The following is a 16,015-nucleotide window of genomic DNA, read 5'->3' as shown; positions in this document are numbered from 1 at the left end:
AAAAGTTACACCACCCTCCAAAGAGCCCTGTAAAAGAAGCCACAGAAAAATATCTCTTTAACTCATGAAAAATCATGAGGGGGGTGAAATGCTCGAGCTGGGTCTGAGCAGAGGAATCCACCAGCAAAACCAAGCAGGTGTTGGAGCAGCTGTGATGCCACGAGAAGCTCGAACAGAAAGGAAAATCTCCATTCCCAGAGCTGATCACAAAAACAAACTGAGAGAAACTTGGCCTTTGAGCTGCCCATCCTTAAAATAATACCTAAAAAAATGATACCCCCTGAATTCATGGCCCATGGACACACCTCTGGGAAAATGGGAGGAGGTGGCCAAAATTTGTGCCTGGGCTGCCACAATTCATAAAAATGGAAAACCACGAGAGGAAATGTTTATTTTGGAGAATTCTCCACGGCATGACAAAAGAAATCTCCTCTCCCAACAAAGACTGATAAAAAAATTATCCTATAGTTGGTGCTGCTTTAACATCCCAAATTTTGTCTCTGTGTTATCTGTTAGGAGGAGTTAGGTAGGGGCAGGAAAGGTTTCTGAAAGTTTTATTCTAGTTTCTTATTCTTGCAGTCCTGTTCATAAAGTTTCTTTATTCCTTTTAAGTTTTAAGGCTGTTTTGCCCTTCTCCTAAGCCATTTCTCACTGCAAAAAATGAGTAATTACCCTGGCGATTTTAGCCAGAGCTAAAACCCACCACACCCCCATGGAGGCCACCGTGCCCCATGCATGGAACCGGCCCCTCTGTGACATCAGCCCGGGCTGGTGGCACCGCCAGGGCCACCAGAGGTGACAGCTCCGCTCTGTCTCTGCCACCTGCGCTGGCACCGATGGCTCTGCTGGCCCTGCTCGTCCTGCTGGCCCTGGCCGGGCCCGTGGGGGGCACGTGGGACACCTGCAGGTCGGTGTCCCCAGGGGCTTGGGGACACTCGGGGCTGTCCTGGCAGGGATGAGCCCCTCGGGGGTCCCTGTCCCCGCTGTCCCCGCTGTCCCCGAGCAGGGCACCGATGGCTTTGTGCTTCCAGGAAGACCTGCGGGCTCCGGCCCATGCATCTGAACAAGAGCATCGCGATTCCCGAGTACAGACCCTCGCGTTCCGCCAATGTCACCACCCTCGATGTCCTGCCAGGGGCCTGGCCTGGCATCGCCAGCATCCAGGTGACCTCGAAGAACGGCTCGTGGCACATGTGCGCCGGAGCCCTCATCGACCATCACTGGGTGCTCACGGCTGCCCGCTGCTTCCTCGGGGCCAGGTAAGGAGGGACAGGGACAGGGACAGGGACAGGGACAGGGACAGGGACAGGGACAGGGACACGGACACGGACAGGGACAGGGACAGGGACAGGGACACGGACACGGACAGGGACACGGACAGGGACAGAGACAGGGACAGGGACAGTTACAGGGATGTCCCTATAGCAGGGTCAGGAATGTCCCCAAAACAGGGACAGGGATGTCTCCATAGCACGGACAGGGATGTGCCCAAAACAGGGACAGGGATGTCCCCACAGCAGGGACAGTGATGTCCCCACAGTAGGATCAAGAATGTCCCCACAGGAGGTTCAGTGATGTCCCCAAAACAGAGACAGGAATGTCCCCACAGCAGGGACAGTGATGTCCCCAAAACAGAGACAGGAATGTCCCCACAGCAGGATCAAGAATGTCCCCACAGCAGGGACAGGGATGTCCCCACAGCAGGGACAGTGATGTCCCCACAGCAGGATCAAGAATGTCCCCACAGAAGGGACAAAGATGTCCACACAGCAGGGACAGGAATGTCCCCACAGCAGGGACAGTGATGTCCCCACAGCAGGGATGGTGACATCCCCACAGCAGGGACAGTGATGTCCCCGCAGCAGGGACAGTGATGTCCCCACAGCAGGATCAAGAATGTCCCCACAGGAGGTTCAGTGATGTCCCCACAGCAGGGACAGGTGCCCAGCACTCCCTTGTGCTGCTCCGTTGCTCTCTCCCGTCCCTGCTGTGGGAATCAGAGGGTTGGGAATGGCTGAGCTGTGGCAGCCCCAGGCTCTGCTCGCTGTCACTCCCCACGGCTCTCCCAGGGATATCCACAAGTGGAAGGTGGTGATCGGAGCCACGGATCTGAGCCAGCCCGGCGCCAAGGCCGCGGTGTTCAAGGTCAAGCGGATCCTGCTGCACCGGCACTACGTGGCCACCACGGCCAGGAACAACATCGCCCTGCTGGAGCTGGACCAGCCCGTGGAGTGCAGCGACTACATCCAGCTGGGCTGCGTGCCCGACAGCTCCCTGGCAGTGGCCGAGCTCAGAACCTGCTTCATCGCGGGCTGGAGAGCCAGCCCGGACAGCGGTCAGTGCCCGCCGGGACAGGGCCCGGGGCTGCGGGGGGCTCGGCCCGGAGCCCCGGGGCTGGGCCGGGCCCCGCGGGGCCCCCCGAGCTTGCGGTGCTCAGAGCCCTCTGTGCCCTCTGTGCCCGCAGCTCCCGGGCCGCGCCTGGTGCTGCAGGAGGCCAAGGTGCGGCTCATCGACGTCCAGCTGTGCAACAGCAGCCGCTGGTACGGGGGGGCCGTGCACCCCCAGGACCTGTGCGCGGGGTACCCGCGGGGCGGCATCGACACCTGCCAGGTGCGGGCGTGGGGACAGGGACCCCTGGGACCCCTGGAACCCCTCAAAGCCATCCCAGGGACCCCCTGAAACCCCTCAGAGCCAGCCCAGGGACCCCCTGGAACCCCTCAGAGCCAGCCCAGGGACCCCTGATCCCAAATAGGATCCCCTGGAACCTCTCAGATCCAGCCCAGGGACCTCTGACCCCAACCAGGGCCCCATGAAACCCTTCAGAGCCAGTCCAGGGACCCCCTGAAACCTCTCAGAGCCAGCCCAGGGACCCCCTGAACCCCTCACATCCAGCCCAGGGACCCCTGATCCAAAACAGGATCCCCTGGAACCCCTCAGAGCCAGCCCAGGCACCCCCAGGAACCCCTCAGAGCCAGCCCGGGGACCCCTGGAACCCCTCAGCGATAGCCCAGGGACCCCTGGAACACCTCACATCCATTCCAGGGACCACTGACCCCAAGGAGGACCCCCTGGAACCCCTCAGAGCCATCCCTGGGACCCCCTGAACCCCTCAGAGCCAGCCCAGGGACCCCCTGGAACCCCTCAGAGATAGCCCTGGGACTCCTGATCACAAACAGGACCCCCTGGAACCCCTCAGATCCAGTCCAGGGACCCTAAACAGGACCCGGCCCTGCCTGGCCCTGTCCCTGTGCCCTCCCAGCCCCGAGGTCCCACCACTGCCGGCTGTCCCTGCCCCATCCGTGTGTCCCTGCCTGTTGTCCCCTTGTCCCCAAGGCCTGGCACTGCACCCGCCCAGCCCAGCCAGCGCTCCCGGCAGCCCCAGGTGTGGAGATCCTGGAATTTCCCTTCCCTGGCCGGCCCTGGATGAGCCCAGCCCGAGGCAGCCCCATCCTGCTCCAGGCTGGAGCCTCCAGAGCGGAGCCTTTCCATGGGAATCCAGCCGGGAATGCGGCTCTGGAAGGGCTTGGGATGGGAAGGGCCAGGCCCAGGGCTGGCAGCAGCCCCTGACCCCTCTCTCCTGGCGCAGGGGGACATCGGGGGCCCCCTGGTCTGCAAGGACAAGAAGGAGGACAAGTTCTGGCTGGTGGGACTGGCCAGCTGGGGCCGAGGCTGCGCCAAGGCCAAGAGAACCGGGATCTTCACCAACACCCAGCACTTCCACACCTGGATCCACGCCCACGCCACCCCGAACCCGGTGCCCTTCTCAGGCGACTCGGAGCCCACCCTGACCTCGGCCGAGCCACCCCAAACGGAGCCGGACGGCGCCACGGCCGTCACCATCCCGAAACGGACCCTGAGGCATTTCCTTGGGAAGCTGCTGGAGGTGTTGGAGCTCCTCAAGAGCAGGTCGGGGTGAGCGGGAGGAAGAGCAGATCCCGTTCTGGCTGCGGAGCATCTCCAGCTGCCCCGGCTGGGGACGTGGCCGTGGGGACAAAGCCACCCCCGGTGCCCAGGGCCCTGCCCTCGCTCCCGCCCTGAGGCCTCACGGGTGCTCCAGTTGATTTAATCCTTGGAATAAAGTTGTGTTGCCGATGAGTTGGGGTTTAGAGATGGAATTAATGGTAATTCTTTGATTTAATCTTTGGAATAAAGTTGTGTTCCCGATGAGTTGGGGTTTAAGGATGGAATTTTTGGGATTTTTGGATTTAATTCTTGGAATAAAGTTGTGTTCCCGATGAGTTGGGGTTTAAGGATGGAATTTTTTGATTTAATCCTTGGATTAAGGTTGTTTTCCCTATGGGTGGGGGTTTGGGGATGGAATTTTTGGAATTTTTGGATTTAATCTTTGGAATAAAGTTGTGTTGCCAATGAGTTGGGGTTTAAGGATGGAGTTTTTTGATTTAATCTTTGGAATAAAGTTGTGTTGCCGATGAGTTGGGGTTTAGAGATGGAATTTTTGGAATTTTTGGATTTAATCCTTGGAATAAAGTTGTGTTCCTGATGGGTGGGGGTTTAAGGATGGAATTTTTGGATTTAATTCTTGGAATAAAGTTGCATTCCAAATGAGTTGGGGTTTAGGGATGGAATTTTTTTATTTAATCCTTGGATTAAAGTTGTGTTCCCAATGAGTTGGGGTTTAGGGATGGAATTTTTGATTTAATCCTTGGAATAAAGTTGTGTTCCTGATGAGTTGGGGTTTAAGGATGGAATTAATGTTAATTTTTTGATTTAATCTTTGGAATAAAGTTGTGTTCCCAATGAGTTGGGGTTTAGAGATGGAATTATTGGAATTTTTGGATTTAGTCCTTGGATTAAAGTTGTTTTCCCTATGGGTGGGGGTTTGGGGATGGAATTTTTGTAATTTTTGGATTTAATCCTTGGATTAAAGCTGTTTTCCCTGTGGGTGGGGGTTTAGAGATGGAATTAATGGTAATTTTGGATTTAATCCTTGGAATAAAGTTGTGTTCCCGATGAGTTGGGGTTTAGGGATGGAATTTTTGGGATTTTTGAATTTAATCCTTGGATTAAGGTTGTTTTCCCTATGGGTGGGGGTTTGGGGATGGAAGTTTTGGAATTTTTTTATATAATCCTTTGAATAAAGTTGTATTCCCAATGAGCTGGGGTTTAGGGATGGAATTTTTTGATTTAATTCTTGGAATAAAGTTGCGTTCCCGATGAGTTGGGGTTTAGGGATGGAATTTTTGGAATTTTTGGATTTAATCCTTGAAATAAAGTTGTGTTCCTGATAAATTGGGGTTTAGGGATGGAATTAACGATAATTTTTGGATTTAATCCTTGGATTAAAGTTGTGTTCCCAATGAGTTGGGGTTTAGAGATGGAATTTTGGATTTAATCCTTGTATTAAAGTTGTGTTGCCAATGAGTTGGGGTTTAAGGATGGAATTAATGTTAATTTTTTGATTTAATCTTTGGAATAAAGTTGTGTTCCTGATAAATTTGGGTTTAGGGATGGAATTAACGATAATTTTTGGATTTAATCCTTTGAATGAAGTTGTATTCCCAATGAGTTGGGGTTTAGAGATGGAATTTTTGGATTTAATCCTTGGAATAAAGGTGTATTCCCAATGAGTTGGGGTTTAAGGATGGAATTTTTGGATTTAATCCTTGGATTGAAGTTGTTTTCCCAATGAGTTGGGGTTTAAGGATGGAATTTTTGGAATTTTTTGATTTAATCATTGGAATAAAGTTGTTTTCCCTATGGATGGGGGTTTGGGGATGGAATTAACGATAATTTTTGGATTTAATCCTTGGAATAAAGTTGTGCTCCCGATGAGTTGGGGTTTAGAGATGGAATTAATGGTAATTTTTTTATTTAATCCTTGGAATAAAGTTGTGTTCCAATTGAGTTGGGGTTTAAGGATGGAATTTTTGGAATTTTTTGATTTAATCTTTGGAATAAAGTTGTGTTCCCGATGAGTTGGGGTTTAAGGATGGAATTTTTGGATTTAATCCTTGGAATAAAGTTGTTTTCCCAATGAGTTGGGGTTTAGGGATGGAATTTAATAATATTTAAATAATTTAAAATTTAAATAATATTTAGTAGTGTTTGATAAGTGTATGTTAGTGTCTGGTTTATTGCAATAATTTCTTTTTTTTAGAATTATTGTGGTAACTTTTTCCTTAGATACTTCCAAATTTCGTTTGGGTTTTGAATTCGTTTATGTGAAAATTTTTAGGTTGGGGGATTAGAAAATTTTTTGAAGGGTTTTGGTTGGTGATCCTCGAACCAAACCCGAGCTCCTGCTCCTTCCCACTTGGAAACACAAAAGGCAAAGATCAGAGGTTAAAAATAATTTATTGGAAACAGCCATGAGAGAGGGAATTAATTATTTGCAGGAAAATTAATTAAGAAAAGTGTAAGACAAAGCAGTGATTTCCATGGAAAATTTATCCCCACTGGAGAAAATGCCCTTATCCATGGAAGTGAGAGTCCCCCGGCCCCCGGGGTCCTGGACGTGCCCCCACTCCCAGGAAAAAAATTATTCCAAAAGAATTTCCAAATATTCCGGAATCAGGACGCCCATTAATCCACATTTTCAGCCCGATTCAGTCTCCTGGGGAAAACAGGGATGGGACAATCCGGGAAAAACGAGCTGGGTTGGGATGGTTTGGGGGGGACGAGGGGGAGCCAGGGAGGGGAGGATGGGCCGGGCAGGTGGAGAGAGGGAGAAACTTCTCCAGGCCAGGATTCCTCCAGCAGAGCCTCGGCTGTGCCATTCCCGGGAAAAGCCGTCGGGAGGGACGGGAATGGCAGCAGCCGGGGATCCCGCGGGGCTGGGCAGGTGCTGGAGGTGCCACCCAGGGCTGTCCCCGCTGTCACCAGCTCCTGTCTCTGAGCTGCCAGGACCCCCCATCCCAACCCTCAGGGACCCAGTTGGGATCCCTGGATTTGGGATTTTCCCTCTGCTCCAGCGGGATGGTGGCTCCCAGGAGCTCTCCTGGCTCTGGAGAAGCTTCCGGAACTCCTGGAACGGGTCAGGATCCCATCCAAGAAAACCCCGCTCGGAGCACAGCACCAGCAGCTTCGGGGTCTCCCCCAGCCCACCCCACCCCATCTCCCCACAGCTCCCCCGAGCTCTGGGGCAGCCCCGAGGCCGAGCCGGGCGCTTTGCGGGACGGAGCTGGGAAGTTTTGGGGCGTCAGCGCGGGGAGCAGCGGCAGCAGGAAGGTTTGGGGCTGCAGCCGGGGGCGCAGCAGGGCTGCAGCTGGGCGTCCCCACCCTTGGCCATCTGGCTGTCCCCGAACTTGAGGCGCTGCTCCAGCAGCACCTTGCGCACGGTGATGTCCCGCAGCACCTCCAGCAGCTCGGGGCTCACCGCAGGGTCCCCCAGGAGGTCGTAGAGCTCCCCGGGATCCGTCTCCAGGTCGAAGAGCAGCGGGGGCAGGTGAGGCGTCCGCGGGGTGACGCCGTGGCACGCCTGGTCCGGCGTCGTGTCGCTGTGGAAAGAACCTGGAGAAGCCCAGCAGGGCTGAGCATCCAAAATTCCCCCGAATTCCCAAAAATTCGAAAAATTCCCAAAAATTCCCAAAAAATCTGAAAAATTCCCCAAATTCCCCAAATTCCCCAAAAATTCCCCAAAATGCCCAAAAATGCCCAAAAATTCCCAAAAAATCTGAAAAATTCCCCAAATTCCCCAAATTCCCCAAAAATTCCCCAAAATGCCCAAAAATGCCCAAAAATTCCCAAAAAATCTGAAAAATTCCCCAAATTCCCCAAATTCCCAAAAATTCCCAAAAATGCCCAAAAATTCCCAAAATTCCCCAAATTCCCCAAAAATTCTGAAAAATCCCCCAAATTCGCAAAAATTCCCCAAAAATTCGAAAAATTCCCCAAAATTCCCAACAATTCCCAAAAATTCCCCAAAATTCCCAAAATTCCCAACAATTCCCAAAATTCCCAACAATTCCCAAAAAAGTCCCAAAATTCCCCAAAATTCCCCAAAATTCCCCAAATCCCCCAAATTCAAAAAAATTCCCAAAATTCCCAAAAATTCCCAAAAATTCCCCAAATGCCCAAAATTCCCAGAATTCCCCCAAATCCCCAAAACTCCCAAAAATTCCCCAAAATTCCCCAAAAATTCCCAAAAATTCCCAAAAATTCCCAAAAATTCCCCAAAATTCCCCCAAATCCCCAAATCCCCAAAATTCCCAAAATTCCCCAAAATTCCCAAAAATCCCCCAAATTCCCAAAAATTCCCAAAAATTCCCCAAAAATTCCCCAAAAATTCCCAAAAATTCCCAAAAATTCCCAAAAATTCCCCCAAATCCCAAAATTCCCCAAATACCCCAAATTCCCCAAATTCCCCCAAAATTCCCAAAAATTCCCAAAATTCCCAAAAATTCCCAAAAATTCCCAAAAATTCCCCCCAAATTCCAAAAAAATTCCCAAAATTCCCAAAAAATTTCCAAAAATTCCCCAAAAATCACCCAAAATTCCCAAAAAATTCCCAAAAATTCCCAAAAAATTCCCAAAAAATCCCCAAAATTCCCAAAAATTCCCCAAAAATTTTGGGAATTTTGGATGCTCGGGAGGCTGCACCCACCTTGGGTGAAGAAATGAGCCTTGTACTTGCCCAGGCGGACGGCGAAGGGGCCGTGCAGGGGGTCCGGGGATGGGGGGTAGAAGAACACGGCCTGGCGGGGGCTCTGGGGGAAGATTCCAGAAATTAACATTTCTCTCTTTGTTCTGTTCTTCTACCCCCCAAAAAATGTATTTATATTATATTATATTATATTATATTATATTATATTATATTATATTATATTATATTATATTATATTATATTATATTATATTATATTATATTATATTATATTATATTACATTATATTATATTACATTATATTACATTATACTATATTACATTATACTATATTACATTATACTATATTACATTATATTATATTACATTATATTATATTCATTATATAATATTACATTACATTATATTATATTACATTATATTATATTATATTATATTATATTATATTATATTATATTATATTATATTATATTATATTATATTATATAAAATAAAATAAAATAATATAAAATAATATAAAATAATATAAAATAATATAAAATAAGAATATAATAAAATAACAGATTAGGATAGAATAAAATAAAATAGAATAAAATAAAGCAACAAAATAAAATAAAATGATAAAATAAAGTGAAATGAAATGAAATGAAATGAAATGAAATTAAATTAAATGAAACGAAATGAAATAAAATAAAATGATTAAAGTGGAACGAAATGAAATGAAATGAAATGAAATGGAATGAAATGAAATGGAATAAAATAAAATGGAATAAAATAAAATAGAATAAAATAAAGCAACAAAATAAAATAAATTATAAAATAAAGTGAAATGAAATGTAAAGAAATGAAATAAAATAGAATAAAATGATAAAAAGAAGTGAAATGAAAAGAAATAAAATGATAAAAGAAATGAAATGAAATGAAATATGAAATGAAATGAAATATGAAATGAAATGAAATGAAATGAAATGAAATGAAATGAAATGAAATGAAATGAAATGGAATAAAATGGAATAAAATAAAATGGAATAAAATGGAATAAAAATGGAATAAAATGGAATAAAATAAAATGGAATAAAATAAAATGGAATAAAATGGAATAAAATAAAATAAAATAAAATAAAATGGAATAAAATGGAATAAAATAAAATAAAATAAAATAAAATAAAAATAAAATGGAATAAAATGGAATAAAATGGAATAAAATAAAATAAAATAAAATAAATAAAATAAAATAAAATAAAATAAAATAAAATAAAATAAAATAAAATAAAATAAAATAAAATAAAATAAAATAAAATAAAATAAAATAAAATAAAATGAGCAGGACTCACCCTCCCCTCCCCGAAGAGCAGCGGGCTCAGGTCGAATCCGTCCAGGGCCACCCTGGGCAGGGCAGCGCCAGCCAGGGCGCTCAGGGTGGGCAGCACGTCCAGGGCACTCGCCAGCTCGTGGGTCACGCCCTGGCACGGCATGGAGATGGCTGTGCCACCTGCCTGGCACACACCTGGCACACCTGACACACACCTGGCACACACCTGGCACAGCTGGCACACACCTGGCACACACCTGGCACAGCTGGCACACACCTGGCACACACCTGGCACACACCTGACATACACCTGACACACACCTGACACACACCTGGGACACACCTGGCACACACCTGACACACACCTGGCACGGCCTGGCACACCTGGCACACACCTGGGACACACCTGACACACACCTGGGACACACCTGGGACACACCTGAGACACACCTGGCACACACCTGGGACAGCCTGACACACACCTGGCACATCTGGGACACACCTGGCACACACCTGGGACAGCTCAGCACGTCCAGGGCACTCGCCAGCTCGTGGGTCACGCCTGGCACGGCACAGAGACGGCTGTGCCACCCTGCCTGGCACATCTGGCACACCTGACACACCTGGGACACACCTGCACAGCTGGGACACACCTGGCACACCTGACACACACCTGGCACAGCTGGCACACCTGGGACACACCTGGCACAGCTCAGCACGTCAGGGCACTCGCCAGCTCGTGGGTCACGCCTGGCACGGAACAGAGACGGCTGTGCCACCCTGCCTGGCACACCTGGGACACCTGGGACACACCTGACACACACCTGGCACAGCTGGCACACACCTGGGACACACCTGGCACAGCTCAGCAGGTCCAGGGCACTCGCCAGCTCGTGGGTCACACCTGCACGGCACAGAGATGGCTGTGCCACCCTGCCTGGCACATCTGGCACACACCTGGCACACCTGGCACACCTGACACACCTGGGACACACCTGACACACCTGGCACAGCTGGCACACACCTGGCACACCTGACACACACCTGGCACACACCTGGCACACACCTGGTACACACCTGGCACACCTGACACACCTGACACACACCTGGCACACACCTGGGACACACCTGGGACACACCTGGGACAGCTCAGCACGTCCAGGGCACTCGCCAGCTCATGGGTCACGCCTGGCACGGCACGGAGCCAGCTGTGCCACCCTGCGGCTCCTGGCACACCTGGGACACACCTGGCACACCTGACACACACCTGGCACACCTGACACACACCTGACACACCTGGGACACACCTGGGACACACCTGGGACACCTGACACACACCTGGCATACCTGGGACACACCTGGCACAGCTGGCACACACCTGGGACACACCTGGCACACACCTGACACACACCTGTCACACACCTGGGACACACCTGTCACACACCTGGCACACACCTGTCACACACTGTCACACCTGTCACACCCACCAGGGCTCACCTGGCGCGATCCTGCCCGGCCAGTAGGCCATGGCCGGCTCCCTCATGCCACCCTCGTAGGTCGTGCCCTTGCCACACCTGAGGTGGCCGGCGCTGCCCCCGCGGGGCCATGCGCAGCGTGGAGGGGCTGGGGACAAGGAGCGGTGACACCCCCAGGTGCCACCAGGTGCCACCCCGGGTGCCAGGGACAGGGCTGGGCTGGTGTCACCTTCAGGTGCCACCAGGTGCCACCCCAGGTGCCACACGGGTGCAAAGTTCAGGGCCGGGCAGTGCCAGGGACAGGGCTGGGCGGTGCCACCACTGGGTGCCACCACTGGTGCCAGGGACAGGGACAGGGACAGGGACAGGGCCAGGGCCAGGGACAGGGACAGGGCCAGGGACAGGGACAGGGCCAGGGACAGGTCCGGCAGTGCCAGCGCGGCTCTGGCTCCCCGAGGGTGCACAAGGGGGTGGCACAGCCCAGCGGGGTCACACACGGCGGGAAATGGGAGGACTGCAGCTGGCATGAGGGGGGACCAAACCCAGGGGACATTTGGGGTGGCACAGGAAACCCTGGGGACATTTGAGGGTGTCCCACCAAGCCCAGGTGACATTTGGGGTGTCCCACCAAGCCCAGGTGACATTTGGGGGAGACCCAAACCCTGGTACATTTGGGGGTGTCATACCAGACCCAGGTGACATTTGGGGATGTCCCACCAGACCCAGGTGACATTGAGGATGTCCCACCAAACCCAGGTGACATTTGGGGATGTCCCACCAAACCCAGGTGACATTTGGAGGTGTCCCACCAAACCCAGGTGACATTTGGGGATGTCCCACCAGACCCAGGTGACACTGGAGGTGTCCCACCAAGCCCAGGTGACATTTGGGGGTTGTCTGAGCAAACCCAGATGACAAAACCCAGGTGACATTTGGGGATGTCCCACCAAACCCAGGTGACACTGGAGGTGTCCCACAAACCCAGGTAACACTGGAGGTGTCCCACCAAACCCAGGTGACATTTGGGGATGTCCCACCAAACCCAGGTGACATTTGGGGATGTCCCACCAAACCCAGATGACATTTGGGGATGTCCCATCAAACCCAGGTGACATTTGGGGTGTCCCACCAAACCCAGGTGACATTTGGGGGGTGTCCCACCAGACCCAGGTGACATTGGGGATGTCCCACCAAGCCCAGGTGACACTGGAGGTGTCCCACCAAACCCGGGTGACATTGGAGGTGTCCCACCAAACCCAGGGGACATTTGGGGTGACCCAAACCCAGGTGACATTTGGGATGTCCCACCAAACCCAGGTGACAGTGGAGGTGTCCCACCAATCCCAGGTGACATTTAGGATGTCCCACCAGATCCAGGTGACATTTGGGGATGTCCCACAAACCCAGGTGACATTTGGGGATGTCCCCACCAGATCCAGGTGACACTGGAGGTGACCCACCAAACCCAGGTGACATTTGGGGTGTCCCACCAAGCCCAGGTGACATTTGGGGGTGACCCAAACCCAGGTGACACTGGGGGATGTCCCACAAGCCCAGGTGACATTGAGGATGTCCCCACCAAACCCAGGTGACATTTGGGGTGTCCCCCTCTGTCCCCCCACCCCTCACCCGTTGTCGGAGGTGAAGAACAGCAGCGTGGAGCTCTCCAGGCCGTTGTCCCGCAGCGCCTGCAGCAGCTGCCCCACGGAGTCATCGAACTCGGCCAGCGCGTCCCCGAAGGGCCCGCGCCGCGTCCGCCCCGCGAATTCCCGGCTGGAAAACTGCGGGTAGTGCGTGTGCTGGGGAAGGAGCGCCAGGAATCAGACAGGGGACAGGGGACAGGAGCCTGACTTGTCCCCGAGCCCCTGCGGTGGGAGGGTGGGGAGGTCCACGGGGGGGAACAGGGAAGCTCCAAGAAAGAATCGGCCTAAGAGCGCCATTCCAATGGGATTTGTGCGGGAATGGCATCCCCAGGTCATGCAGGAGCAGATTTTGGGTGGCGGGAGGGGAGATGCTTCCTGTTCTCCTTGTGGACCTCCCCAGGGATCCCTTCCCTTTTCCCTTTTTTTCCCTTTTTTCCCTTTTTTCCCTTTTTTCCCTTTTTTCCCTTTTCTCCTTTCCTTCCCTTCCTTTCCCTTCCCTTCCCTTCCCTTCCCTTCCCTTCCCTTCCCTTCCCTTCCCTTCCCTTCCCTTCCCTTCCCTTCCTTCCTTCCCTTCCCTTCCCTTCCCTTCCCTTCCCTTCCCTTCCCTTCCCTTCCCTTCCCTTCCTTCCCTTTCCCTTTTCCCTTTTCCCTTTTCCCTTTTCCCTTCCCCTTTTCACATTTCTTTTCACTTTTCCCCTCCCATTTCCTTTCCTTTCCCCCTTCCCTTTTCCCTTTCCCATTTCCCTTCCCCTTTTCCCAATTCCCTTTCCCTTCCCATTTTCCCATTTCCCTTCCCCTTTTCCCTTTCCCTTCTCCTTTTCCTTCCCCTTTTCCCATTCCCATTCCCCCTTCCCTTTCCCATTCCCCTTTCCCCTTTTCCCAATTCCCTTTCCCTTCCCTTTTCCCTTTCCCATTTCCCTTCCCCTTCTCTTTTTCCTTCCCCTTCCCCTTCCCCATTCCCCTTTTCCCATTTCCCATTTCCCCATTTCCCTTTCCCTTCCCCTCTTCCCTTTCCCTATTCCCCTTTCCCCCTTCCCTTCCTCTTTTCCCAATTCCCTTTCCCTTCCCCTTTTTCCCTTTCCCTTTTCCCTTCCCCTTCTCCTTTTCTTTCCCCTTCCCCATTTCCCATTCCCCATTCCCTTTCTCTTTTCCCATTCCCCTTTCCCCCTTCCCTTTTCCCATTCCCCCTTCCCTTTCCCATTCCCTTTTCCCATTTCCTTTCTCTTTCCCCTTTCCCCTTTCCCCTTTTCCCATTCCCCCTTCCCTTTTCCCTTTCCCATTCCCCTTCCCATTTCCCTTCCCCTTTTCCCATTTCCCTTCTCTTTCCCCTTTCCCCTTTTCCCATTCCCCTTTCCCTTTTCCCATTCCCATTCCCTTTCCCCTTTCCCATTCCCCATTCCCCATTCCCCATTCCCTTTCTCTTTTTCCATTCCCCTTTCCCCCTTCCCTTTTCCCTTTCCCATTCCCCTTCCCATTTCCCTTCCCTTTCCCCATTTCCCTTCTCTTTCCCCATTTCCCATTTCCCATTCCCCCTTCCCCCTTCCCATTCCCCTTCCATTCCCCCTTCCCCCTTCACCCTTCCATTCCCCTTCCCCCTTCCCCTTCCCCTTCCCATTCCCCTTCCCCTTCCCCTTCCCCTTCCCATTCCCATTCCCATTTCCCATTCCCATTCCCATTCCCATTCCCATTCCCTTCCCATTCCCATTCCCATTCCCATTCCCATTCCCATTTCCCCATTCCATTCCCATTCCCTTCCATTCCCCCTTCCCCCTTCCCCTTCCCATTCCCATTCCCCTTCCCCTTCCCCTTCCCATTCCCATTCCCATTCCCATTCCCATTTCCCTTCTCCTTTTCCTTCCCCATTCCCCATTCCCCCTTTCCCTTTTCCATTTTCCCATTCCCCTTTTTCCTTCATCTTTTCCCTTTCCCATTTCCCATTTCCCCCCTCCCTCCCTCCCCAATTTCCCGGAACCCCCCTCCCGGTTTTCCCCACATGGGAAGCGTAATAGAGCAGGAAGGGGCGGCGCTGGCGGGCGCAGTCGGCGATGAAATCCCGGGAGAATTTGTTGTAGAGGGGAACGAGCTCGGGGAAGGAGACGGGCTGCTGGATGATGCTGAGGTTCCAGAGCAGCGGCAGCGGCACCACGCCCTGGTCGCACGTCCCGAAACATTTGGTGTCCGGAGGGAAGCAGGTCAGGTTCTGGCACGGACCCTGGGGGACGCCACGGGGGGTTTGTTTTTATTGGGGAGGGGGAGGAAGGGGATGGGAGGTGGGGAGGTGGTCGGGGGTGTCAGTGTGGAACCCCCTGCTAGAGAGTGGGGGAGAGGGACAGGGCATGGAGAGGGGTCTGGGGGCACAGAGAGGGGTCTGGGGGAACAGGGAACAGGGACAGGGCATGGAGAGGGGTCTGGGGGCACGGAGAGGGGTCTGGGGGCACGGAGAGGGGTCTGGAGACACAGAGAGGAGGGTCTGGGGGCACGGAGAGGGGTCTGGGAGGCACAGGGGACATGGACAGGGCATGGAGAGGGGTCTGGGGGCACGGAGAGGGGTCTGGAGACACAGAGAGGGGTCTGGGGGCATGGAGAGGGGTCTGGGGGCACGGAGAGGGGTCTGGAGACACAGAGAGGGGTCTGGGGGCATGGAGAGGGGTCTGGGGGCACGGAGAGGGGTCTGGGGGCACAGAGAGGGGTCTGGGGGCACAGAGAGGGGTCTGGGGGCACGGAGAGGGGTCTGGGCAGGCACAGGGGACAGGGCATGGAGAAGGGTCTGGGGGCACGGAGAGGGGACAAGGGGGCACAAAAAGGGGACGGGGGGCACAGGGAACAGGGAAGGGGCATGGAGAGGCGTCTGGGGGCACGGAGAGGGGGTCTGGGGGGCACAGGGGACAGGGACAGGGCATGGAGAGGCGTCTGGGGGCACGGAGAGGGGTCTGGGGGCACGGAGAGGGGTCTGGGGGGCACAAAGAGGGGTCTGGGGGCACGGAGAGGGGGTCTGGGGCTGGGGGCACGGCAGAGGGGTCTGG

The 16,015-nt window shown here is 52.3% G+C and overlaps 2 protein-coding genes across 2 annotated transcripts in view; one reads left to right on the top strand and one right to left on the bottom strand.

The window, feature by feature from the left end:
- The first annotated feature begins 836 nt into the window (after nt 1–836).
- LOC131592659 (acrosin-like) lies at nt 837–3,916 on the top strand. Its single transcript, XM_058864316.1, has 5 exons — nt 837–907; nt 1,032–1,259; nt 2,070–2,335; nt 2,465–2,610; nt 3,587–3,916. The coding sequence occupies exons 1-5, from the start codon at nt 837–839 to the stop codon at nt 3,914–3,916; spliced, it is 1,041 nt and encodes a 346-aa protein (XP_058720299.1).
- A 2,383-nt stretch (nt 3,917–6,299) lies between these two features.
- Nucleotides 6,300–16,015, bottom strand: part of LOC131592658 (arylsulfatase A-like) — an 11,795-nt gene continuing 2,079 nt past the window's right edge. The window contains 7 exon segments of the mRNA XM_058864315.1: nt 6,300–7,470; nt 8,564–8,666; nt 9,897–10,025; nt 11,358–11,474; nt 11,476–11,497; nt 12,979–13,148; nt 14,986–15,204. Of these exon segments, the coding sequence (XP_058720298.1) occupies nt 7,160–7,470; nt 8,564–8,666; nt 9,897–10,025; nt 11,358–11,474; nt 11,476–11,497; nt 12,979–13,148; nt 14,986–15,204 (1,071 nt within the window). The 3' untranslated portion in view covers nt 6,300–7,159.

This window comes from Poecile atricapillus, chromosome Z (assembly GCF_030490865.1).
Source record: "Poecile atricapillus isolate bPoeAtr1 chromosome Z, bPoeAtr1.hap1, whole genome shotgun sequence".
Classification (NCBI taxonomy): Eukaryota; Metazoa; Chordata; class Aves; order Passeriformes; family Paridae; genus Poecile; species Poecile atricapillus.
Note: the sequence above shows the minus strand (reverse complement) of the source record. Positions and strands in the feature narration are given on the sequence as shown.

Excerpts from the sequence above, each read along its gene's own strand:
- LOC131592659 (XM_058864316.1), top strand. The coding sequence starts at position 837 with ATGGCTCTGCTGGCCCTGCTCGTCCTGCTGGCCCTGGCCGGGCCCGTG. Across the intron at positions 1,260-2,069 it reads CGCTGCTTCCTCGGGGCCAG|GGATATCCACAAGTGGAAGG; the intron begins GTAAGGAGGGAC and ends CGGCTCTCCCAG. Across the intron at positions 2,611-3,586 it reads GCGGCATCGACACCTGCCAG|GGGGACATCGGGGGCCCCCT; the intron begins GTGCGGGCGTGG and ends CTCCTGGCGCAG.